The sequence below is a fragment of the Haliotis rufescens genome, unplaced genomic scaffold, assembly GCF_023055435.1.
Source record: "Haliotis rufescens isolate VD_foot unplaced genomic scaffold, xgHalRufe1.0.p SCAF_8, whole genome shotgun sequence".
Lineage (NCBI taxonomy): Eukaryota > Metazoa > Mollusca > Gastropoda > Lepetellida > Haliotidae > Haliotis > Haliotis rufescens.
Window position 1 is genome coordinate 28,448,037 of NW_025964372.1, and position 27,355 is coordinate 28,475,391.

The 27,355-nt window shown below is 39.8% G+C and overlaps 1 protein-coding gene across 1 annotated transcript; it reads left to right on the plus strand.

Moving 5' to 3' along the window:
• Positions 1–7,666: 7,666 nt before the first annotated feature.
• Positions 7,667–14,645, plus strand: LOC125376960. The gene is made up of 3 exons (XM_048389635.1): positions 7,667–8,045; positions 10,901–11,026; positions 14,279–14,645. The coding sequence occupies exons 1-3, from the start codon at positions 7,721–7,723 to the stop codon at positions 14,539–14,541; spliced, it is 714 nt and encodes a 237-aa protein (XP_048245592.1). The 5' UTR covers positions 7,667–7,720; the 3' UTR covers positions 14,542–14,645.
• Positions 14,646–27,355: the final 12,710 nt, after the last annotated feature.

Consider the following 27,355-nt stretch of genomic DNA (forward strand, 5'->3'; position numbering starts at 1 on the left):
AACCGATATATATGGTACATTTGGACAAACTGTTTAACTCACTCACTCACTCACTCACTCACTCACTCACTCACTCACTCACTCACTCACTCACTCACTCACTCACTCACTCACTCACTCACTCACTCACTGTAAGAAAAGGTCCTCAGCATCATTCAGAGATGACTAAACTGAGGATCTTGTGAACAGAATGAGTGCTCTGATTGATTGCATATCATCGTATTTCGAAAGCGTGGATCATTGCTACCAACCAATTGTTTGACTAACTTATTTTGATGTGGAGATAATGATGGAATATTGAACAACAAGGTGTTATTGTAGTTAAATGTTGACACGCTTCAGTAAGGGCTTTGGATACAACTTTGTCAGGAGAACGAGATGGCAGCAGAAGATTCTCAATCGTACATGCACGGTCCTTGTCAGAGAGCGTCTGACAGGACAACAAAGTCAAGTGACCATACGAAAACCTTTTACTCCAGATTGTGAACGTTTTACAAGCAAGGGATAAAACTGTATGAGGATATCTTAAAGAAACTGCAAACTCTGCCCATATAGCACAAATTGAGATCAGGGCCAGATGGCCCATAATTAAAGACATTACACTGGAAAACACATACCTGATTGATCGCATGTACTGAGAACAGCTGATATCAGATGAGAGTAAGAAAAAAACTTAGATAAAAATCATCAGATCTAGGCAGATCACGAACGCTTGCCTATCAACTTCTCTGGTTATTGGAACAAATTGAAGTGTATTTATTAATGGTTAATATTTACCTCTTACGTGATAACAGAACAACACCCAAAACATTCTGTTTATGAACATTCATTAGTATTGATTATTAGTCTTAGTACTAGAGGTACAAGAGGTAAAGTAAAATGACAAACCATAAACACTTGTCCCTTTGTTCTATTACCCATTTACGTCATTATCTTCACTGATATAGAGGTTTAGATTGAAAACGTGTACGATTCCGAATACATCAGGAACTTGTATGCATAAATCACTATCAAATAGTGATGAGACCAGGTGTTCGCAAATAGGTGATGAGCGTATCCTGCCCTACCGATGGCACCTGTCCCAAAAAATATATAAAGGTAAGCCAATTGTTCACCTGGAAACACACGGGAACATACAAGTCAAAATAGGGAATTGAATCGGAAATTAATTTTGTCACTGATGCGTGCAATTTGGAAATGTCCTCCACATGTCAACACTAAAACTTTTTGAGAGCTTTATTGAAGCCTTGAATGTTTTAACCTTGATCAAACATTTTTTTCGAAGAAAGAGCGTGCTTGCACTGTATTGCTTGACGTAAAGGGAAAATTGACTATTGGAAAGTTGAAATCACCCCTCTGGTCATACCGTGTTTTGTAACTCTTAATCTTTATGCATAGATCTTAATATGAAACAGGCGTGTCAGCTATATAGTAGTCTTTATTTCTAGGAGAGTAAATCAGTAGAAGGGAATTGGATATTTGAGCGTTACTGAACGATATCTGATTATCGATATCCCTTATGTGTTAGTTCTTGGCCGAATCGCTTTGTGTGACGTTTAAGAAACTGATCAGCAAGAAGGGGATTACAACTTGTCCATGTCAATAATTCAACTTGTCTCAAATACTTTCTGTGAATATAAAGAAAAGCCTTCCGTGACAAGGATTTGGTGGTACATTGGCTGGACCCATCAATATATGTCTCTTTGTACTGATTTTTATTGGGCTTTGGAATCGACGTTCGACGGATTCGACGGATTCCCCTTATGGCCTCGACAACACCCAAAATGATTTTACAGCTGGATCAGAATTGTTGGGAGGCTGATCACAATATTTTGGTCCATAGTTGAATACCTGACGATGTGCAAGTCATTACCAAGTTGATGCATTGGTGACAACACTCTCCAGTTCATTATTTTTCCCGTGTGTTTTCGTGTTAACACTTGACTTGCATATGTGTGTGTGGAGTGCCACCGATGGGATACGCTCACCTTTTCACGAACACCTATATATATCATCACTAATGGATAGTGATTTATAACACATGCTCAACATGTAGTCGGAATCGTACGATCGACTCTGCTTTTTGCAGAGATATCTGAAGAATGGGAACATGTTTTGTCGCTTATATTTCCACTACGAAACAAACAGCTTCATTGCATGATAAATGAACATAGATAAACACACAGCTTCCCTTACAATACAAGGTATTGTTTCTCCTATTACATTACGGAGTTTTACCTTGTTATACAAGGCATTGTTTCCTTTATAAAAACACATAGCTTCCCGTATTATACAAAGCACTGTTTCCCCCATGACAACACACTTCTTCCCTCATTGCTTCTTTGAGGCGATTGGAATATTATCTGAGATTATTCACAAGATTCCTAAAGTTCCTAAAGCCAGACAAAGATGATTTTAACTTAAGGAAGACTTTGATTTAATAGATCCGAGGAGAGATTTCAACTCTTGGCGACAGCCTACCCCCCAAAAACAAGGGCGTTTAGATTAATTATTAATATCCGATAATTTGAAGTATCGGTTTCTTTTTTTCCGAACTGAGGAGGCCACAGGCCTTAAGTACATTTATAATAAGTACATTCAAAGCAGTATACGTAGAGTCTATAACATTATATTTTTCCTGTGTCTCATTGTTGCATGATGAATGTACATAGACAAACACACAGCTGCGCTTTCAATAAAAGGCTTTGTTTCCCCTATGACATTACAGAGCCTTCCCTTATTATACAAGGAATTGTTTCCCCTATTGCATTACAGAGCTTTCACATATTATACAAGGAATTGTTTCCCCGAAGACAACACATAGCTTCCCTTATTATACAAGGAATTGTTTCTCATATGACAACACACAGCTTCCCTTATTATACAAGGAATTGTTTCTCATATGACAACACATAGCTTTCCTATTATACAAGGAATTGTTTCTCATATGACAACACACAGCTTCCCTTATTATACAAGGAATTGTTTCTCATATGACAACACATAGCTTCCCTTATTATACAAGGAATTGTTTCTCATATGACAACACATAGCTTTCCTATTATACAAGGAATTGTTTCTCATATGAAAACACACAGCTTTCCTATTATACAAGGAATCGTTTCCCCTATGACAACACACAGCTTCCCTCATTATACAAGGTATTGTTTTCCCTATGACAACACACATCTTTCCTTATTATACAAGGAATTGTTTCCCCTATGACAACGCACAGCTTCCCCTATAATACAAGGAATTGTTACCCCTATGAAAACACATAGCTTTCTTTATTATACAAGGAATTGTTTCCCCCATGAACACACACAGCTTCCTTTATTATACAAGGTATTGTTTTCCCTATGACAACACACAGCTTTCTTTATTATACAAGGTATTGTTTTCCCTATGACAACACACAGCTTCCCTTATTATACAAGGAATTGTTACCCCTATGAAAACACATAGCTTTCTTTATTATACAAGGAATTGTTTCCCCCATGAACACACACAGCTTCCTTTATTATACAAGGTATTGTTTTCCCTATGACAATACACAGCTTTCCTTATTATACAAGGAATCGTTTCCCCTATGACAATACACAGCTTCCCTTATTATACAAGGCATTGTTTCCCCTATTGCATTACAGAGCTTTCACATATTATACAAGGAATTGTTTCCCCGAAGACAACACATAGCTTCCCTTATTATACAAGGAATTGTTTCCCCTATGACAACACACAGCTTCCCTTATTATACAAGGAATTGTTTCCCCTATGACAACACACAGCTTCCCTTATTATACAAGGAATTGTTTCCCCTATGACAACACACAGCTTTCCTTATTATACAAGGCATTGTTTCTCATATGACAACACATAGCTTCCCTTATTATACAAGGCATTGTTTCTCATATGACAACACACAGCTTTCCTCATTATACAAGGAATCGTTTCCCCTATGACAAAACACAGCTTCCCTCATTATACAAGGTATTGTTTTCCCTATGACAACACACATCTTTCCTTATTATACAAGGAATTGTTTCCCCCATGAACACACACAGCTTTCTTTATTATACAAGGAATTGTTTTCCCTATGACAACACACAGCTTTCCTTATTATACAAGGAATCGTTTCCCCTATGACAATACACAGCTTCCCTCATTATACAAGGTATTGTTTTCCCTATGACAACACACATCTTTCCTTATTATACAAGGAATTGCTTCCCCTATGACAACACACAGCTTCCCTTATAATACAAGGAATTGTTTCCCCTATGAAAACACATAGCTTTCCTTATTATACAAGGAATTGTTTCCCCCATGAACACACACAGCTTTCTTTATTATACAAGGTATAGTTTTCCCTATGACAACACACAGCTTTCCTTATAATACAAGGAATCGTTTCCCCTATGACAACACACAGCTTCCCTCATTATACAAGGTATTGTTTTCCCTATGACAACACACATCTTTCCTTATTATACAAAGAATTGTTTCCCCTATGACAACACACAGCTTCCCTTATAATACAAGGAATTGTTTCCCCTATGAAAACACATAGCTTTCCTTATTATACAAGGAATTGTTTCCCCCATGAACACACACAGCTTCCTTTATTATACAAGGTATTGTTTTCCCTATGACAACACACAGCTTTCCTCATTATACAAGGAATTGTTTCCCCTATGACAACACACAGCTTCCCTCATTATACAAGGTATTGTTTTCCCTATGACAACACACATCTTTCCTTATTATACAAGGAATTGTTTCCCCTATGACAACACACAGCTTCCCTTATAATACAAGGAATTGTTTCCCCTATGAAAACACATAGCTTTCCTTATTATACAAGAAATTGTTTCCCCCATGAACACACACAGCTTTCTTTATTATACAAGGTATTGTTTTCCCTATGACAACACACAGCTTTCCTTATTATACAAGGAATCGTTTCCCCTATGACAACACACAGCTTCCCTCATTATACAAGGTATTGTTTTCCCTATGACAACACACATCTTTCCTTATTATACAAGGAATCGTTTCCCCTATGACAACGCACAGCTTTCTTTATTATACAAGGTATTGTTTTCCCTATGACAACACACATCTTTCCTTATTATACAAGGAATTGTTTCCCTATGACAACACACAGCTTCCCTCATTATACAAGGTATTGTTTTCCCTATGACAACACACATCTTTCCTTATTATACAAGGAATTGTTTCCCCTATGACAACACACAGCTTCCCTTATAATACAAGGAATTGTTTCCCCTATGAAAACACATAGCTTTCCTTATTATACAAGGAATTGTTTCCCCCATGAACACACACAGCTTTCTTTATTATACAAGGTATTGTTTTCCCTATGACAACACACAGCTTTCCTTATTATACAAGGAATCGTTTCCCCTATGACAACACACAGCTTCCCTCATTATACAAGGTATTGTTTTCCCTATGACAACACACATCTTTCCTTATTATACAAGGAATCGTTTCCCCTATGACAACGCACAGCTTTCTTTATTATACAAGGTATTGTTTTCCCTATGACAACACACAGCTTTCCTCATTATACAAGGAATCGTTTCCCCTATGACAACACACAGCTTCCCTCATTATACAAGGTATTGTTTTCCCTATGACAACACACATCTTTCCTTATTATACAAGGAATTGTTTCCCCTATGACAACACACAGCTTCCCTTATAATACAAGGAATTGTTTCCCCTATGAAAACACATAGCTTTCCTTATTATACAAGGAATTGTTTCCCCCATGAACACACACAGCTTTCTTTATTATACAAGGTATTGTTTTCCCTATGACAACACACAGCTTTCCTTATTATACAAGGAATCGTTTCCCCTATGACAACACACAGCTTCCCTCATTATATAAGGTATTGTTTTCCCTATGACAACACACATCTTTCCTTATTATACATGGAATTGTTTCCCCTATGACAACACACAGCTTCCCTTATAATACAAGGAATTGTTTCCCCTATGAAAACACATAGCTTTCCTTATTATACAAGGAATTGTTTCCCCCATGAACACACACAGCTTTCTTTATTATACAAGGTATTGTTTTCCCTATGACAACACACAGCTTTCCTTATTATACAAGGAATCGTTTCCCTATGACAACACACAGCTTCCCTCATTATACAAGGTATTGTTTTCCCTATGACAACACACATCTTTCCTTATTATACAAGGAATTGTTTCCCCTATGACAACACACAGCTTCCCTTATAATACAAGGAATTGTTTCCCCTATGAAAACACATAGCTTTCCTTGTTATACAAGGAATTGTTTCCCCCATGAACACCAACAGCTTTCTTTATTATACAAGGTATTGTTTTCCCTATGACAACACACAGCTTTCCTCATTATACAAGGTATTGTTATCCCTATGACAACACACATCTTTCCTTATTATACAAGGAATTGTTTCCCCTATGACAACACACAGCTTCCCTTATAATACAAGGAATTGTTTCCCCTATGAAAACACATAGCTTTCCTTATAATACAAGGAATTGTTTCCCCCATGAACACACACAGCTTTCTTTATTATACAAGGTATTGTTTTCCCTATGACAACACACAGCTTTCTTTATTATACAAGGAATCGTTTCCCCTATGACAACACACAGCTTCCCTTATTAGACAATGAACTGTTTCCCCTATGACAACACATAACTTACCTTATTATACAAGGGAATGTTTCCCCTATGACAACACACAGCTTCCCTCATGATACAAGGAATTGTTTCCCCTTTGACAACACACAGCTTCCCTTCTTATACAAGGCATTGTTTCCCCTATGACAACAAACAGCTTCCCTTATTATACAAGGCATTGTTTCCCCTATGACAACACACAGCTTCCCTTACTATACAAGGAATTGTTTTCCCCATGACAACACATAACTTCCCTTATTATACAAGGCACTGTTTCCCCCATGAAAACACATAGCTTCCCTTATTATACAAGTAATTGTTTCCCCTTTGACAACACACTGCTTCCCTTTTTATACAAGGAATTGTTTTCCCTATGAAAACACACAGCATCCCTTTTTATACAAGGAATTGTTTCACCTATGACAACACACAACTTCCTTTATTATACAAGGCACTGTTTCCCCTATGACAACACACAGCTTCCCTCATTATACAAGGAATTGTTTCCCCTTTGACAACACACAGCTTCCCTTCTTATACAAGGCATTGTTTCCCATATGACAACACACAGCTTCCCTTACTATACAAGGAATTGTTTTCCCCATGACAACACATAACTTCCCTTATTATACAAGGCACTGTTTCCCCCATGAAAACACATAGCTTCCCTTATTATACAAGGAATTGTTTCCCCTTTGACAACACACTGCTTCCCTTTTTATACAAGGATGTATTCCCATAGGAAACAACACCCTTATCCAACCCTTGGACTAAATGACGATAGTTGTTAACAATCATTTTTAAAAAGGGAGGAAGGCAGAATTAGTAATTCTCTGGAGCTAAAAGGCTTCCTCAGGGGAGACATCATGATCATTCTTTGTTGTCACGTTTCACCGAAGCGTGACACACATGACGTTGGGACATTTCATTTTCGCTTTATCGTTGAACACGCAAGGTTGGTGTGTGCAGAAACAAAACGACGCCAGTCAGTGTCAACGCACAGATAATCATGTCCTGGTACAAGACAGTTGTGAATGTTCTGCAAATGTTGTGCTTCAACGTACTCCTTCTTGTAGACACTGAACCAATATCGTGCAGCATGCAGTCCATGCCCAACCGTGATGACCTTAACGCTACAACTGGCCTCAGATGGACGTCTGTTTTGTCTGCTCGCGTCGACTGCCTTCTTCGTTGTTATGACGACACCCTTTGCAAGAGTTTTATCCATAACCAGCTGACTGGCATCTGCTCGGGGTTTCATGCCTTGCCCCACAGAATCGAATCTTCAAATCTTCTCAACTCTCCTGGTTCGAAGTGGTTCACTATGTGTACAGGTATGTGGACTCTACAGTTGTATCTCCCAGTTTACCCAAGTGTTGAGGTGACTAACGGGATCGGGTGGTCAGGCTCGCTGACTTGGTAGATGCTTGTCATCGTATCCTATTGCGTGGATCGATGCTCATTATTTCAATCACTCAATTTTTAACTGTTTCGACTTCGAATAGCTGGAAAATTGCTGACTATGGCTATATGCAGAAGACAAACAATCAGGTTCTTGCTTAAAATAGTTGTGGTAACTATGAGTTCAGGAATTTCGGCCTTGTTGTTGCACCTTGCCAAAGTGGTTCAGTATGTATACAATACGTAGGTAGTGCCGTATAATATACTAGCCCAAAGTGGTTCAGTACGTGTACAGGTTTGTTGGACTTATTGTATCACCTAGCCAAACATATTAGCAATCCTAAAGCCAGACAAAGATTATTTAGACTTAAGGAAGACTTTGATTTAATAGATCCCCCGAGAGACTTTAATTCATCAGAAAAGCGATAAACATGGCGACAACCTACCCCATCAAAACAAGGGCGGTTAGATTATATATTAATATCTCATAATTTGAAGTATCGGTTTATTTATTTCCGTACTGAGGAGGCCACAGGCCTATAGTACATTTATAATTAGTACATTCAGAGCAGTAGAGTCTATAACAAAATATATTTCCCGTGTCTCATTGCATGATAAATGTACAATACTTCGAGTTGTTTAGCAGAGATGCGAATTTAAAGAAATTGGGATTGACATGGTAATAAAAGGAAGTGATATTCATCTTCAATGTCATTCAGAGCGCACGAATGACAAATGCGTTCTTCTCTCTTAAGACCCGTGTAACGCCCAGTTTCAATACAAAGATCATTTGAACAACATCGATATCTTGTACATTCTGTTGTGTAATGTGAATACAACCCAGCTGTAAATCCGACCATTCACCTATTTCGATCACTCTCAAATTATCAGACTTTCAACGCGGAAAAGGATTTTAGCAATTTAATAATTCTCTTTTACGAGACCCGGAATATGTCAAAACTGTCAAAATGTCATAATGGAAACAAAAGAACAGTACAATAAGGAAGATACTGGTGAAAATAAATTTATAATTAGTGATCAGATGTTTTGGGAAGTATTAATACCAATGATTCGCGGTAGGACAATTTCGCACTCGTCCGCCAAAAAAAGGAACGTGAAAAAAAAGACTTGACTGAATCATTACACCAGCTAACTATATCACTTAATAATGAAACTAATGAAGGCGTAAAAAATGACTGAGGAAATGAAATTGAACTGAATAATGGAGAACTTGAAGAAATAAGTCAGGTTAAACCAAATGGAATGTTAATAAGATCAAAAGCTTTAAGGGTGGAAATGGGTGAAAAACAATCTAAATGTTTCTTATACCTGGAAGCAATGTATTTCACAAACAAAGAATGCATGCGCGTTGAAACTGTTAGTGGAAATTTAATAATGAAGCAAAAAGAGATTCAGAATGGAGTGAGATCATTCTACAAAAAAAACTGTACACTAAACATGAAAGACATAATGACCTTTTAAGTATAATAGTTATATTTGTTAAAAAAATCTCATTACATTACATAAACAACAAAGAGTGCCAACTTTCCAAAATATTCAGCTTAAACTGTCAGAATACTACAACGTAAGTTCTGGTCAACATGTCATATGCTTTTCATGTAATTATGAAAATGATCTGCATGCAATAAAAATGTAAAGGAGAACAAAATGTATACATGTATGTAGGTACTGCCCTATAATCTACAAGCCTACGATGGTTCAGTATATGTACAGGTATTTTGTATCACCTAATCTAAAGTGATTTAGTTTGTGCTTCATCCATTTCTTTCTTCCACTTATGGTACACACAGTTAATATATACTACCGGCCAAAAATAAGTGAACCAATGATCTTTATGCAGCTGTTGAGGTGTACATTTTCAATACTGTGACGTTGCATCTGAAAATTTCTCGACAGTGGTACAAGTATTGGCAACAGAGTCAACCTTGTCAAGATCGTCTCATAACATTAATTTCACTATGCAATAGATTCAAATACTCTCCTGTTATCAATGGAGCTTTCCGTACAATAACAGGAAGGCTTGTTTCAAAATCTACCGTTAAAACCGACAATATGCAGACCGCCTGAACGCAAAGCGTCATGTGAAGGGTCTGACCTTAACAGCTTACCAAAGGCGAAAACGATTGGGGTTGGCTACCATGTTTGCAGACAAGTCAAGGTGTTACCTCCGATTTACAGATAGCATAAAAACGTTGTTGCCGACGTGGCGGCGAGCGGTAATTCTTGACCGTGATAGATTTGGGGGCTGTGGTGACATTGTGTAGGGCGGTATCACACATGGCAGGTGAACTGATTTATTTGGTTATTGTGAATGGACATTTGACTGGCGAGCGATATGTTGACAAAAAATTTGCGCGCTGTTGTTGTTCCATTCGCTAGAATTGTCAGCAAAAATGTTGAACTTTAAGATGACAATGCCAGACACATCGTGCAAAGGTCATCACCAGAAGGCATACGGACATTGGATTGGCCCACTAAGTCCCATGACATATCCCCAACGGAGCATCTGTGGGATGTTCTCGTGCGGATGGTGTACATCCAGCTTGGGGTAGCGCTTCGGAAAGGCTAACCATACGCGAGCTACTCAACAGTATGCCAACAGGGTGTCGTGCATGTGTCGCCCGACATGGTGAACACATCAGATATTGATCAGCACGCCCGAAATTAATTTTACAGAGATGTATCTTGTGTGTATATATATTTCTATTTCTCTTGACTGTTGGATAGATAACCTCTGTGATAGTTCACTGTTTATGATTATTTCCAGAACTGCAAATTGTCACCCGACGGTGCGAGTCGACTGGGTGTCCTGTGACCGCCTCCTTCAGGACAGGGCTGTGTGGATGTGGCTTCGGGCGCAGCTTTGACCCCTCCACGAAATCGTGCGTGAAATGTAAGTACGTTACGTAAATGCAAATGCTTGTCGCAGGCGCCAACCAATGAGGATCTACTGGTTACAATGTCTTGTCGTAACTTGTGCCATAAATCTGGTCTCCTGGTCCAGACTCGATAAGTTTCGCCGTCACATAGATGGAATATTGCCCACTGCGGCCTGAAACAAGGTTCACTGACACACAGCAGTTTGTTTGTTTGTTTTTTAATGCCGCACTCAGCAATATTCCAGCTTTACGTCGGTCTCTAAAAAATAAAGTCTGTACCAGGGGCAATCCAGTGGTTGATATCATGAGCATCAATCTACGCAATTGGGATATGATGACATATGCATCAACCAACTTAGCGAGCCTAACCACCCGATACCGTTAGTCGCCTCTTACGACAAGCATGGCTGGTGAAAAACTTCTTACCGGGAATCCTCACGGGACTCTAAATAGTGAGTGAATATTGTGTGACTTGGTCACATCGGGGTACGCGGACACAGTCAGCCAGGGCACACATCATGACCACCGAACGTTCATTTTATTCGGTTCTTAAGCTAAGCATACGCTACTTGGGGTCACTTGGCCGGGTGTGTCCTTTATATTAATCAGAATGAATGAACAAGGAAGCGTTCTAATGAATAAACTACCAACAAATTTATCAAGCAAGTGATGTTTCAGTGTAGATACTAACATCTATATCAACAAGTGATAAATATCAAGTTATAAAAATCACTTGCTTGACAAAGGTGTGAGAATCTACGACAATAGTCGCCCTCATTTGTAATAAGGGAGTTATCCATAACACACAGCTTATAGATCAAATTAGAGCCAGGAAAACCTGGCATTGTGGACCACCACGACACACAATTACGGGGGCCGAGGGCTAGACTATTGGTTCAGACTCGATTCCAGATTTGTAGTATGTTGGAAGCCCATTTTTAGCGTTTCCCGCCGTGGTATTGTTGGAACATGGCTAAAAGCGGCGCAAGAAGCAATTCCAAACGCAGTGACAAATCTTATCCGATTCATTTCAAACATAGAGTGTTTGGAACCTTCTTTGCCACGGATTCCCCATGGAGTGTTCTCTGTATTGAAAAAAACGTGAGGATATCGGAAGCAGTCTTGTTCAACAAACTGTCGTAAAAGCCAACTAAAAAAAGAAATAGGTGGTCAGTTCGGGTGACGGATTCGATGACTGAATCGTTGACTGACACGGTGACTGACTCGGTTACTGTCTTGGTGACTGACTGACACGGTGACAGGATCGATGGCTGACGTAAGGATTGAATCCATGAAAAACTCGCTGACTGACTAGTTGCATGATTAGGTAACCGAATCGGTGGCTGACACGGTGACAGGATCGATGGCTGACGCAGTGATTGAATCCATGAAAAACTCGCCGACTGACTAGTTGCATGATTAGGTAACCGAATCGGTGGCTGGCACGGTGACAGGATCGATGGCTGACGCAGTGATTGAATCCATGAAAAACTCGCTGACTGACTAGTTGCATGATTAGGTAACCGAATCGGTGGCTGACACGGTGACAGGACCGATGGCTGACGCAGTGATTGAATCCACGAAAAACTCGCTGACTGACTAGTTGCATGATTAGGTAACCGAATCGGTGGCTGACACGATGACAGGATCGATGGCTGACGCAGTGATTGAATCCATGAAAAACTAGCTGACTGACCAGTTGCATGATTAGGTAACCGAATCCATATCTGACGCGGTGGCTGATTCGCTGACTGACTCGATGACTGAATCGGTTGGTGCCTGGGTGGCTGATTCCGTAAGTGAGTGAGTGAGTAAGTTGGGTTTAACGCCGCTTTTAACAGTATTCCAGTTATATCACGGCGTGTCAGTTTAATGTGGGATAAAAGCCCGAGGTGATGCAGGTCTCAGACGTTTACCACTTCGGTGAAACCCACGGGCACGGCTATGGTGCTGACAAACCGAGACACATAATCGGGGCGAACCGGGAATCGAACCCACAATCATGGGTTTCTGTCGTGCCAAAGGGACGCAACTCTGCACAGCGAATCGCGGGGTCTCAGACGACTGGGCCATCCGTAAGTGACTGGATGACTAATTCCGTACGTGACTCGGCGACTGGCTCTGTGACGTGGATCGTTGTACGCCCTTTTAGCCTCTGGTTTGTCTGTCCCACTACAGGCCGGATATAGCTGCGATGTTAAATATTGCCCCTCTTACTCTCGCAATTTAAAACTGTTTTAATGCCTAATTGACAAGTATTATCATATCAGCCAGGCATACTTACGAGCATACGAAAATCCTATAACCAAGTAAGTGAGTACATGTGATGATGAAAACATCTTCAATACTTCGGGCTTTCCTCCCACATAAAGCGGGCCGCCTCCGTGGTCTAGTGGTAGAGCGTCCGCTCGGATCGCCATATCGATCTCCGGCCGCGTCATACCAAAAGACGTTAAAAGAAGGTACTTGTTTTCACCTCGCCCGGCGCTCGACATTAAGGGGATAAAACAAGGACTGGTCCCCTCGGTGTCAGTATACTGTTTCTGAGATGGATTTTCATTCATGCATGGTATCTACTGAGCTAGCACTATAAATCGGCATCAGTCCGGACGAGTACAAGTAGCCACACACACACGTGCATGCACGTCACGATATAAGTGCAATAATCTTGGACGCGACTTAAAACCCCGTTTACCTCACCTCACTTCCCACGTAATGCTGGTACGCCGAGGTATAACTGAAATAGTGTTCAAAGCGGTGTAAAAACTCTACCAACGTTGTCATGCCTAGTTACGTTTGTCAGCACCACATTCGGGCACATAGGCTTCACAAAAGTGGCAACTATCCAATCATTATGACATCCCCCCGACCCAACACACAGATAAAAATATGAGACAGCTTAAGTGCTGTTAAGTCAAAAAATTGTTCATTGTGTGTAATAAGAAATGTCTTTTCCAGCGTGCGCATCATACGGAAACGAATACATGCAGTTTACAGGCGTAGGTCTAATGGGATATCTGACCCTGAATCCAGCGCAAAAGGCGTGTTTTAGGAAGTTCTGTCCAATTGGTTATTGTGGTAACAAGAAATGTCTATTCCAGCGTGCGCATCACACGGAAATGAATACACGCAGTTGACAGACGTTGTTGTATGGGATATAATAATGCCACTCATTCAATATCTGACCCTGAATCCTGCGCAAAGGCGTGTTTAAGGATGTTCTGTCCAATTGTTTATTGTGTGTTAACAAGAAATGTCTATTTCAGCGTGCGCATCATATGGAAACGAATACACGCAGTTTACAGGCGTTGGTCTAATGGAGCATAATGATCTCAGACTTTACATATCTGACCCTGAATCCTGCGAAAAGGCTTGTTCAGCTGAAACATCCTTCGTCTGCACCACCGCGGAATCTGCCTACGGGGAATGTCGCCTGTCCCCAGTGACATGGAACGTCGTAAATATATCTGCACTGTATGTGCACAATACTGCAAATTTATTTCAACGCCACTGTGCGTCACGCCCATAATTTGTATTGTTGGGTGACTTTATCCCTCATATGGTTACAACATATCCTCAGCCGTTATTATGGTCGTCTTTTCGAAAAAGGTTTTTACCACATGGAAGTACATCTTCCCGAGGCAAGTGAGTTAACTGACTATAAAAGTCCAGTTTCCACCCTTGCCGAACTAGGCTGGTATTATGGAGTTACATTTTGGCTGGACTAACGAGTCTATGCATAGTCCAATCAAAATCGCGCACCGACATCGAAATCCAGTTCGTAAAGTGTCATGCATAGTTCGGTCGACTGCAGGATTTGCAAAGCATGTGCACCGCTAACTCGTTGTCAACAAATATTTTCTATTTCTTTTCATGTGTTTAATCAAGGTGCTCACGTGATTTGATGCACTTCGCGATGTAAGACTCGTTTGATCACAATATAGATCTTGATTATCGATCAGATCATCTTGACTGGGCGCCACCGTTTTGTTTTGAAGCAAATGCTAGTGATACGAGAGGTTGAATCTGATTGGTCAATAGGAGAGACATAGAAAGGACATTACTCGTAATAGCCACTGGTGGCGCTACGATCGAGCCCAGGAATTCCAGCCTAGTTCGGCAAGGGTGGAAACTGGACTTTTAAAGTCAGTTAACTCTCTTGCCTCGGGAAGATGATGGAAGTAATGTCAAACCCTATTTCAGTGTACTCTATGTACAATGTACTTTGACACTGCCTTCTCAATGCTTGAAACGACAAGTTTGGAATCTAATTTATTTGATGACGAGGCCTGTTCTTTCAAGGACAGCGTTGACAACAAATAGACAGGTTTTATATCAATTAAAAACAATACAATTAAGCGTGAGTGAGTGCGTGAGTGTGGTTTTTCGCCGCTTTTAGCAATATTCCTGCAACATCACGGCGGGGGAGACCAGAAATTGGCTTCCTACATTGTACCCATGTCGGGAATCGAACCCGGGTCAGCGGCGTGACGAGCGAACGCTTTAACCACTAGGCTACCCGACCGCCCCTAATACAATTAAAAAGGAATGTCATATCCACCATATCTAGGGATGTATAGACATGTTTCTAAACATACACCAACAACATGGTGAGAACATGTTAATATACAGTTCAATTCTTTATTTACCCTAAGCTTCACAGCTTATCATTGTAAAAATATATTGATGAAAAATACAGTTTTGCTCCCTCGTACAGACAAGTTGTGCAGGGTATTTAGTGATGCATAAGCACATGTTACATGTTTCAAATTTCAAATTCAAACCCAAAAATGATTCTCAATGCTTGTCGTAAGAGGCGAATTAATGGATGGGAGGGGCAGACTGGGTCACTTGGTTGCTAACGTAACATCCTTTCTTGACCGTTTCTTAAGATATCAATTACTGCTTTGCCTAGTCAAGCCTTGATTATACACGGGCAGCCGTCATATAGCTGGAATATTGCTTAGTGTGGCGTTAAACAACAAACACATTCAATGTTAAATGTACGATCACATTTTACGTGTTAAGACAGACTGTACAAGATCATCTAATGTAAAGACATGTGACCGAGTATAAACTATGTGCTGGACATAAAACATATAACTTTGGTATGGTTGCCATGGTATTTAACTGAATAAATAGTATGGGAGTAACCTCTTACGGGGTTAATAAACTAGAATATATGTACTTCACCCATTTAGGTAATTTAAAACCCATACATTTTATTACATTACGTTTTCATGAACAATTTCTGAAAGTACTTAATGCTGATCTTTTAACGATAGCTTCCTTATAAGAGAGAGTTTTCCTTACAAATAATTCGTTCGAATCTTATTTTTCTCTGCGATTTGTGGTATACCAACCATGATATTGCTGTGAATGTTTATTAAGGAATCGATTTTTTTTTCAAGCTACTTGTATTGTTTTGTTTTGTTATCTCGTGTGAATGAAACAAAAGTATCTAACATAACACTGAGGTGTGGATGTTGGGGTTTCTTAAAGAAGAAGATATTCCCCAGATCTATGTTTTTAGCAATTAAGCCCGTTTCAAATATATTACTACTGCCCTAGTATTGATAGTTATAATCCGTCCATACAAACCCTCCCGTTAATATGATCATGAAGCAATGTTAAACATCATTGTTAAGCACTAGGTGTACGAGTTCGCGGTATATCATATCTAAAAGGTGACGCATGCTGGCGTTTACGAAAGCATTCACAGAATACTTCTACGTGGTTATATATTTGTTTAAATACTTGATTTGTGTTGCACCAACTCGGCTTTCGGCTTTTTGGCATCTGTGTGTTAGACCAAAGAGAATGGATTCGCCATTTCACATGTTAGAAGTCATCCATGCTTTGACGTCGCCACAGCAACTTGCTTCTTTGCACTGCCTCTATTGCTGCTGCGGGGCATGGCTTTACAATTGTCATGCGCTGGGAGTTGTCAGTATAACGATGACATTTAAAATTCTTCTTCTCTATTATAGCACCTAGTGGTTTTAGTGTAAATTGTGAAAACAACACTGGTCCCAGTACAACCCCCCGAGGGACACCACACTTCAGTGAGATTGTATCTGACGTGAAATCATCTGGAATGCCGGTTTGCAGTCTATTGAAGAGATATTACTTCCAATCTCTAACTGAAATCGACCCAGCAGCTTGTATGTATATGTATGTATATCCTGGCGAAATTGTGTAGTTATACTTTTTTATTGTGAATTTTACACATTATACGGCTTTTCCGTTTGTCGGCAAACTGACCGCGAAACTGACGTTCAGGAACGTATGAACGACTCATTTTAACATTCATATGTTTCACGAGCCTCATTCGCGGGCAAAACCCCTAGAAATGCACTTGACAAATAAATACAGAAGCGTTGTTTCTAGCCATTTAGGCCCTTTATCTTGAACTCAGTGTTTTTACATACGTTGGAATTTGTGACTGCACGTCCGTTTAGGAAGATCTTAGCTACGACCCATCACAGATGCACATCTGAACTATCAACTCGATCAGTGTCTTGACTGACTGTGACAACAATCTGTGAATTTACCTCAGTATATATTGACACATTTTTATGATCCCCTTTCAATGATCAGCTAGCTGATCAATGGTGACTAACACTTATAATCGTAATCATTAACAACGTTGAAAATCTCCCGTCACGTTTGTCGTGTCGGTCATTTTGACGTCTTGTACTTAATGTAAATGCATTACGACGCGCTGTCAATGTCACTGTGACTGATTTACTGAGGTAGTTCTTAACATGCCTTTCTCATCGTATATCGTGCACACCTCACATTAAACATTATTGGAGTATGGAGGGACAAACTGAATGAATGTCGGAGCTTGATACAATGTTTGACCCTTACTTTATGAACGTTTATATTCCAATGAACACACACATTGTGAAAATCTTTTCCTAAATAATTCAAAAGAGGAATATGTCTGTTTAAGTCGAAATTTAAGATTTTACCTCCAGGTAGTGAGATTATGTCTTCTGAGAAAGACATTTACATATTGTGAGCTTTCTGAATTATGTTTCCATATATATTTCAAAGCATAACGATATGTCAGTATTGCACACATTGTTAAATATATTTTATTGTTTATGTCTTATGCATACTTTAATTCGGTAAAGTAGAAAATTCCTTATAATACTGGAGAGCGTTACATTGTATGTTGTCTTCTTCTATATTTTGTCGTGCTTATTTTCTATTTCAATGTTTTGCAAAAGATGTAAATGCATGACGACGCGCTGTCAATGTCACTGTGACTGATTTACTGAGGTAGTTCTTAACATGCCTTTCTCATCGTATTTCGTGCACACCTCACATTAAACATTATTGGAGTATGGAGGGACAATCTGAATGAATGTCGGAGCTTGATACAATGTTTGACCCTTACTTTATGAACGTTTATATTCCAATGAACACACACATTGTGAAAATCAATTCTTAATTAATTCAAAAGAGGAACATGTCTGTTTAAGTCGAAATTCAAGATTTTACCTCCAGGTAGTGAGATTATGTCTTCTGAGAAAGACATTTACATATTGTGAGCTTTCTGAATTATGTTTCCATATATATTTCAAAGCATAACGATATGTCAGTATTGCACACATTGTTAAATATATTTTATTGTTTATGTCTTATGCATACTTTAATTCGGTATAGTAGAAAATTCCTTATAATACTGGAGAGCGTTACATTGTATGTTGTCTTCTTCTATATTTTGAAGTGCTTATTTTCTATTTCAATGTTTTGCAAAAGATAGGGACTCTGGATAAAATAAAATTAAAAATCAAGATCATCGTCGAACATTATTAATGGTTATTATCATTATTGAAATGAATAATACACTTGATGGATGAACAAAATGTAGACTAGAGCAATATCAATTATTCTATGATGATAACATTGCCTGAAACAAAACAAAAACACAATAAAAATAAATATGTAAAATATATTTAGGAAAACAAGTTTCCAGAGTTATGTAATGCCTTCGGAACACACAAGTGACTTAGATACAATACGTATCGAATAATTTACTCTCTTTTTTAAATTCACTGCTTCTAGATTGCTTCCCTAGTTTTATACTTTTGGGGTCGCAAGATCCGTAAACCAAGTCATGTTTTTGAAAAAACCTGGCCTGGCTTAAATTCCTTGCATCGGTTCAATGTGTGAAGCCCATTTCATGTGCTCCCCGCCCTGATAGTTCTGGTATGATGCTAAATGGGGCGTGAAACCATACCCACTCGCTCTATAAATTAAGCATATATGTTTGTAGCCTCAGAGACGCATTAATGAGTGGTGTCCTCCCAAAACTTCTATATGCCAAAACTTCTACAGCTTAAAACAACAAAGTTTATGGTCCACTGCACCACTAATCTCCTGGCTATTACCCGTTGGGCATTGATTGGAACAGTCCAATTAATTAAGTGTACAACATACAACAAAACAAAACAGTTTGAAGACAATGAAGACAATTTACTCATATAGAAGAAGAAAAAAAGGAAAAAGAAAATTGTTTTATTAGAGTGTCACATGCTGCAGTACAAAATATATAGACATATAAACATTTCATTAAAAAAACAGCACCCTGCCAGGTGGACTACGAGACACTAATTACATAATGGTACATTTAAAATATAAAGAATAAAAAAAAAATTAGTTTGTAATTTGTAGTTTGTAACTTTGTATATTACTACACCCACACCCACACCCACACCCACACCCACACCCACACCCACACCCACACCCTCACCTGCACCCACACCCACACCCACACCCACACCCACACCCACACCCACACCCACATCCGCACCCGCACCCGCACCCATATACACCCACACCCACATCCGCATTAAAATCCAGCTCAAAGCATACAAACAGGTAAGCATACAGGACGCTCACAGCAATCTCATACAAAATACTCACAGCAATCTCATGCAGAACATTCACAGCAGTCTCATACAAAACACTCTCAGCAATCTCATACAAAACACTCACAACAATCTCATACAGAACACTCACAGCAATCTCATACAGAACACTCACAACAATCTCATACAGAACACTCGCAACAATCTCATACAAAACACTCACGGCAATCTCATACATGTCATACATATATACACATATGCGTCCATAACATAATAGCTAACATACAGCCCGACAACTTGTAAGTTGCTTTTCCTACATACACATGAAACCTTTTGTTTTAAACAGTGTATAATTGTGATTTCCTAAACCAGTTAATTTCATTGTAAGTGATGGGTCTTTTTATTATAATCTTCTTTATCTCCAAATAAGTTGTTTTCATTAGGTACATCTGTAACCATTTTATCTTCCCAAAGTACACTTCCTTGCCTTTCTAAAACAACATCGTAAAGAAGCTAATGAGTCTTCTTAATTACAGGAGGACTATACCATTATAACAATAGGTAAACTCAATCAGCCATGACAACTCTCTGTAGATGTTTTGGCATGTAGACGTTTTGGTATGTAGAAGTTTTGGGAGTGAACCTAATGAGTCACAAGTTCACTTGTGTCTTCCTGCTTCACCAATATCTTCATGGATATCGCAGTTTCTTGTATTTTGTTTTCAAGGTTCCAGTGTTTGTTGTTTTTCAATAAAATTGTTTGTCGTATAAAATTGTCTCGTTTGTGATTTCTTTTAGATCAACTTCGTATAGTAACACTGGTGTCTGTATGTAATGCAGTTTCATCGAAATATTTATGGTTCAAGGAACCCGTGTGGTTGAAGTAGTGTCCACTTTCTCAGGTTGGTCCTCCTGTGGACAGAGACATGGTTTAAGGGATGGTTCAAGTAACATGAGCACCAGTACGTCAGGCGCCCCGGCATCCAAGTGCTCTGACGTACTGGTGCTCTGACACTCTCAAGGTTCTACTACACCAAATCAGAACCAGTTTGGACAGTGCAGATCGAGAGATATCTGCAGGCTGTGATTTGAGGATATTCTGTAAGATTTTAATGTCTTTCAAATGTACATCCATCCAGTTATTAAAACTGATCATGTTTTTCTATAATTAGTAATGTCTTTTTCAACATGATGACTTATGCTGAATGTGACCACAGCTATTTTCAAGTAGGTGACATTTGGTGCGAAACTGGGGGTGGTGTGTTTAGCTTCCTGTACTAGGAAAAGGAGCTGGCTAAGCTAGTCATTTTTTTTTTATTGCTGCTCTAAGGCCAAACTGTGCACACACGTACAGGTAATAGCTGTTGAATGCTTAGTTAGTTAAAAAATTAAAATATAACGTTACTATAGAAATCTATGGGAAAACATTTGGTTGGGTGTAACCTCAAACTCAGAAACTCTGACACTCTGGAACTCTGACATTTTGACACCCTGCTCTTCTGACGTTTCCGTGCTCCGACACTGAATCCTGACGCTCTGACACAAATTCTGTGCTCAACTGAACAACTTCTCCTGAATATACTCATGTTTGATATTAAATAGTTCTAGCACATAGCTGGAATTCCGGTGCCGAATACTATGAAGCGGATGAAGAGGATTTTACATCCGCTTTTAAGAATCGGCACACACATTTTGTGTCTTTGCAACTTCATAATAACAAGACACAACTATTATGCCGAATGACAGTTATCAGACTATTTAGTGTTTTGGTAGTCTTGGAATTTGTCAGAGTATAGAATAATAACAAATGGTACTGTCCAGATGAGAATGTTCAACCCACGACAAATACAGTTGTGGCATATGTTGTGCCCATTTCAACAGCCACACTTTCGTCCCTGTACAAATTATTAGTTGTGTGTGATTGTATCCATTCCCTTTGCTACTACTATAATAAAATTACTGTGTTGTTTACCAGAATATACAAAGCGCCCTAATGTGACAAAACTGAGGTATAAATGCCGAATGGAAAGAAGGAATGGTAAGATCCGTTTCATACCATCATAGATGTTGATGATCAGATTGTCGTGACTGGCCATGGGTGCAGCCATTTTGTTTGAATCAAATGCAAGACAGGTGATACCTGATTAGTCAATATGAGGGACATGGATGGGACTCGATATAGTCACTGGTGGTGCTGCGATCGAGCTACGATTCCAGCCTCGTTCGGCAAGGGTGGAAACTAGACTTTTAAAGTCAGTTAACTCTCTTATGAAGATGTTGATCGGCGAGCCCGGTGTATTTCATGTTAAAGCCGTAGATTCCATTTTGTTACAAATTTCATCGATTCCTGTTGTTTGTTGTTTTAGGAAACACTAAGCTACATTCCAGGTATTCATGACGGTCTTGACCTGACAGCCCGGTGATTGATATAATGAGCATCGACCCACACAGTTAGGATACGACGACGTGCAACCAACTAAGTCAGCGAGCCTGACCACCCGAGCCATTTCGTTACTCTTACGACAAACATAAGTTAATAAGGACCTGTATCCCTATCCGAAATTCTCTCGGCAGATTCCTTCAGAAAGTATCCAACTGAACATTCTACCTCGTACACTATGTTCTTTTTATTTGATTAATTAAGTTAATAATTGCCTTCTTATCTTCTGTCTGTTCTTATATGCTGAATTACATTGTCTAAAACATTTTGGGATTTTTGCAAGAATATTATTTATCTAATTTATAACAGGTAACATGTCAAACAGTTTATACTCTCACTGATGCTTGATTTGTTGCTCTTGACCTTGTTTAGGAATGATTGCGACATTTCACCAAGTGTTTTGAACTAACAGACCTGGTCAACAGAGGTACTTGTGTTCTGATACTGCGCTATAACGCAGATGTAGCTTCCTACATTACCTGTGTTTTACAGTTCCTTGTTAAATACACCAAGCACTACATTATCCTACGAATCTGTGAGCTTTCCTACTATTTGTAACAATGCCATTAACTGTACCATGACAAGGTCTGTGATTGGTGCCATTTTCTTCAATAACGTCGGAGAAATATTCATTTTAAAAATGAAAGACAGACAACTTGTACGCGTTTTCCTCGAGGAACAATGTATTTGAACTCGGCATGTGGGATTTGAGCCCTCACAACTCACAACTCACAACTCACAGAGCAGTGTTGGCATGTCTGGGAACTGAATAAAAGCGACACAAAACATGTCCCTAATCTTAAGAAACCCCCACTGAAAGCATAGCAAAGCATGTGTTTATGAATCATTGTCGACTAGTGATGATGCAAGGTGTTCGCGAAAAGGTGAGCGTATCATGCCTCACGGGAGGCCTCCATCACAATCTCATGTAAATGCAAGTCAACTGTTCACCTGAAAAAAAAACAAATGGGAACATATGGTACAAGTCAAAATAGGGAATTGCATCGGCTTATGCGTCAAATTTAGGGCTTTTTGGGATAGAGTCATGTGTTTCTTCATCTTTCAGACCTGAGTTTTCTTTTCTTCATGAAAGAGAGCTGAGATTTTGTTTTACGTCAATCCATTGACAGAATGTTACAACTATTCACTTCAACATAAAAACGTTATGTGCGTTTAAAGCAGAACAATAAAACTAATAGAATAATAAAGCCTTGATATACATGTATTCGTTTCAACACAATGTGTGCAGTTTTCTTCAAATTGATAGAAAACCGGTCAACTTGACATTTTGCACTCAGAACTGTATGAGGAATGTACTTATCAATTCGTAAGAGTGTGGATAATGGACGCAAATAGCATAACTTTTGATTTAAATTGACGTACAAGGTACAACTGATAGTTGTACACGTTAGGTCTAGACCCGGAAGGGTTCAGAATCAATCGCCCAAACACAACCAACACGATTTGCAGAGTAATGCACATGCTAGAGTACCTAGACCAGATCTCTTTAATTATGAGCTGTGGTCTTATAACCCGACCCCAAAATGGAAAGCTCACTATTGGAAAGTTGAAGTCATCCATCTTGTCATGTCACCCAAGCTTGTGGAGAGTTTCTTTTATTACTCTCAATCGTTATGCATTGATGTAAATGTAAAAAAGAGGAGACGCTTTCACTAGTCTCATTTATTTCCTGGCCATATTACCTTGTTTTGATTTATATGCATAAAGAAACAGAGTGAGTGAGTGAGTGAGTTTGGTTTTACGCCGCTTTTAGCAATATTCCAGCAATATCACGGCGGGGGACACCAGAAATGGGCTTCACCCATTGTATCCATGGCGGGAATCGCACCCGGGTTCTCGGCGTGACGAGCGAACGTTTTAAGCACCAGGCTACCTGCCCCATGAAGAAACAAATCATCAAGAAGGGGAGCACAAATGGTGCCCAATGGAATGCAAATCTCCCAGAGATATTATCAGTGAGGAAGTCCAGCATTTCACATATTGTTTTCTCAGTAAACTATAGATGACATTTTCTTTAAAATTTTGTCAAATTGGCCCAAACCTTTCATGGTACGAGCGGAAAACACCGTTTACACATTTTTCATTACTCCAGCTGTGCGGTAACACGTTTCGTGTTTCTGTCATCAATTGAGATAGGTTGGCATCACATTGCCTCTGTGTAATTAGGATAATATTTAAACAACTGGTTTGCTATGCATCATCATCATAAACATTGAGTTAGAAGAGAACTGAAGGGATGTATGTACAACTTGAATATAACTTGCTAGGACTGGCAAATTGCCCGCGCCTAATATCCCTTTAATGTAAAACATCGATACTCTTATTTTCAATTGTAACTTGACATGTGGCAAAGAAGTCAATGAAACGCAACGTTGGCTTGCGGGAATATACGTAGTGATACAAACCTATCTCATTAAAATCGGATCTCAGTTTTCGCTATCGTAAATGGGGCCTTTACACAGAATGGCGACCTTTGTGCCTCCCGTGTGCGACCATAAAATCGTCGTTGGAGGCTCAAAGGACACGGAATGGTAGCCTAGGTCATTCCAAGATGGTACACAGGAGGTTCAGACATCGCCATGGACGCCATGGTCGCCGTGAAGTGTTGAACATGTTCAAAACAGTCGCACAAAGGTCGCCGAGGAGGTTGGTTGCTCAAAGGAGGCAGAAGGGAGGCACACACATTGCCGTTGTTGCAGAATTAAGGCACAGTGTTCGCCCAATGGTCGAAATATTTTCCCGTCTATAATGGCAATGCTTCTGCCTCCCTTGTGCCTCCTATGGGCGTGCATTGAACGATGACTGGGGCGATCGCCGTGTCTCCATTCGGCGACTACGGCAACCTTTACATGTCTATGTGTGATATGTCATGTTCCATGTTAACCTAATCGAGGTGGGCCCACATTCGAAAACTAAACGCACTTGTTGCAGAGAATATGTACTTCGTGAATAAACCCGTATTAAGAACTACTATTTTGTCTATTTAAAATGAGTATTGAGGCTAAGTCGTGGGGTCATTAACATTCATAAGTTGTTCCATTTATGGTTAGGGTTAGGTGGGTCCTTCCAAGCTTCTTCCATCTGGTGTGTAACACATCAGTTTAGGTATCACTCCAAGCTGCTTCCATCTGGTGTGCAACACATCTGTCCAGGGATCACTTCAAGCTTCTTCCTTCTGGTGTGTGACACATCTGATCAGAGATCACTCCAAGCTTCTTCCATCTTGTGTGTAACACATCTGATCAGAGATCAATCCAAGCTTCTTCCATCTGATGTGAAACACATCAGTTCAGAGATCACTTCAAGCTGCTTCCATCTGGTGTGTAACACATCTGTTCAGGGATCACTCCAAGCTACTACCATCTTGTGTGTAACACATCTGTCCAGGGATCACTTCAAGCTTCTTCCATCTGGTGTGTAACACATCTGATCAGAGATCACTCCTAGCTTCTTCCATCTTGTGTGTAACACATCTGTCCAGGGATCACTTCAAGCTGCTTCGATCTGGTGTGTAACACATCTGTCCAGGGATCACTTCAAGCTTCTTCCATCTGGTGTGTGACACATCTGTTCAGGGATCACTTCAAGCTGCTTCCATCTGGTGTGTGACACATCTGTTCAGAGATCACTCCAAGCTTCTTCCATCTGGTGTGCAACACATCAGTTCAGAGATCACGCCAAGCTTGTTCCATCTGGTGTGTAACACATCAGTTCAGAGATCCCTCAAAGATTCTTCAATCTGGTGTGTAACACATCTGTCCAGGGATCACTTCAAGCTTCTTCCATCTGGTGTGTAACACATCATTTCAGAGATCACGCCAAGCTTCTTCCATTTGGTGTGTAACACATCTGTTCAGGGATCACTTCAAGCTGCTTCCATCTGGTGTGTGACACATCTGTTCAGGGATCACTCCAAGCTTCTTCCATCTGGTGTGCAACACATCAGTTCAGAGATCACTCCAAGCTTCTTCCATCTGGTGTGTAACACATCAGTTCAGAGATCCCTCAAAGCTTCTTCAATCTGGTGTGTAACACATCTGTCCAGGGATCACTTCAAGCTTCTTCCATCTGGTGTGTAACACATCATTTCAGAGATCACGCAAAGCTTCTTCCATCTGGTGTGTGACACATCTGTTCAGAGATCACTCCAAGCTTCTTCCATCTGGTGTGTAACACATCAGTTCAGGGATCACTCAAAGCTTCTTCCATCTGGTGTGTAACACATCAGTTCAGGGATCACTCCAAGCTTCTTCCATCTGGTGCGTAACACATCAATTCAGAGATCACTCCAAGCTTCTTCCAACTTGTGTGTAACACATCAGTTCAGGGATCACTCAAAGCTTCTTCCATCTGGTGTGCAACACATCAGTTCAGGGATCACTCAAAGCTTCTTCCATTTGGTGTGTAACACATCAGTTCAGGGATCACTCCAAGCTTCTTCCATCTGGTGTGCAACACATCAGTTCAGAGATCACTCCAAGCTTCTTCCATCTGCTGTGTAACACATCTGTTCAGATATCACTCCAAGCTTCTTCCATCTTGTGTGTAACACATCAGTTCAGGGATCACTCCTAGCTTCTTCCATCTGGTGTGTAACACATCAGTTCAGAGATCCCTCAAAGATTCTTCAATCTGGTGTGTAACACATCTGTCCAGGGATCACTTCAAGCTTCTTCCATCTGGTGTGTAACACATCATTTCAGAGATCACGCCAAGCTTCTTCCATCTGGTGTGTAACACATCTGTTCAGATATCACTCCAAGCTTCTTCCATCTTGTGTGTAACACATCAGTTCAGGGATCACTCCTAGCTTCTTCCATTTGGTGTGTAACACATCAGTTCAGGGATCACCCCAAGCTTCTTCCATCCGGTGTATAACACATCAGTTCAGAGTTCACTCCAAGCTTCTTCCATCTGGTGTGTAACACATCAGTTCAGAGTTCACTCCAAGCTTCTTCCATCTGGTGTGTAACACATCAGTTCAGAGTTCACTCCAA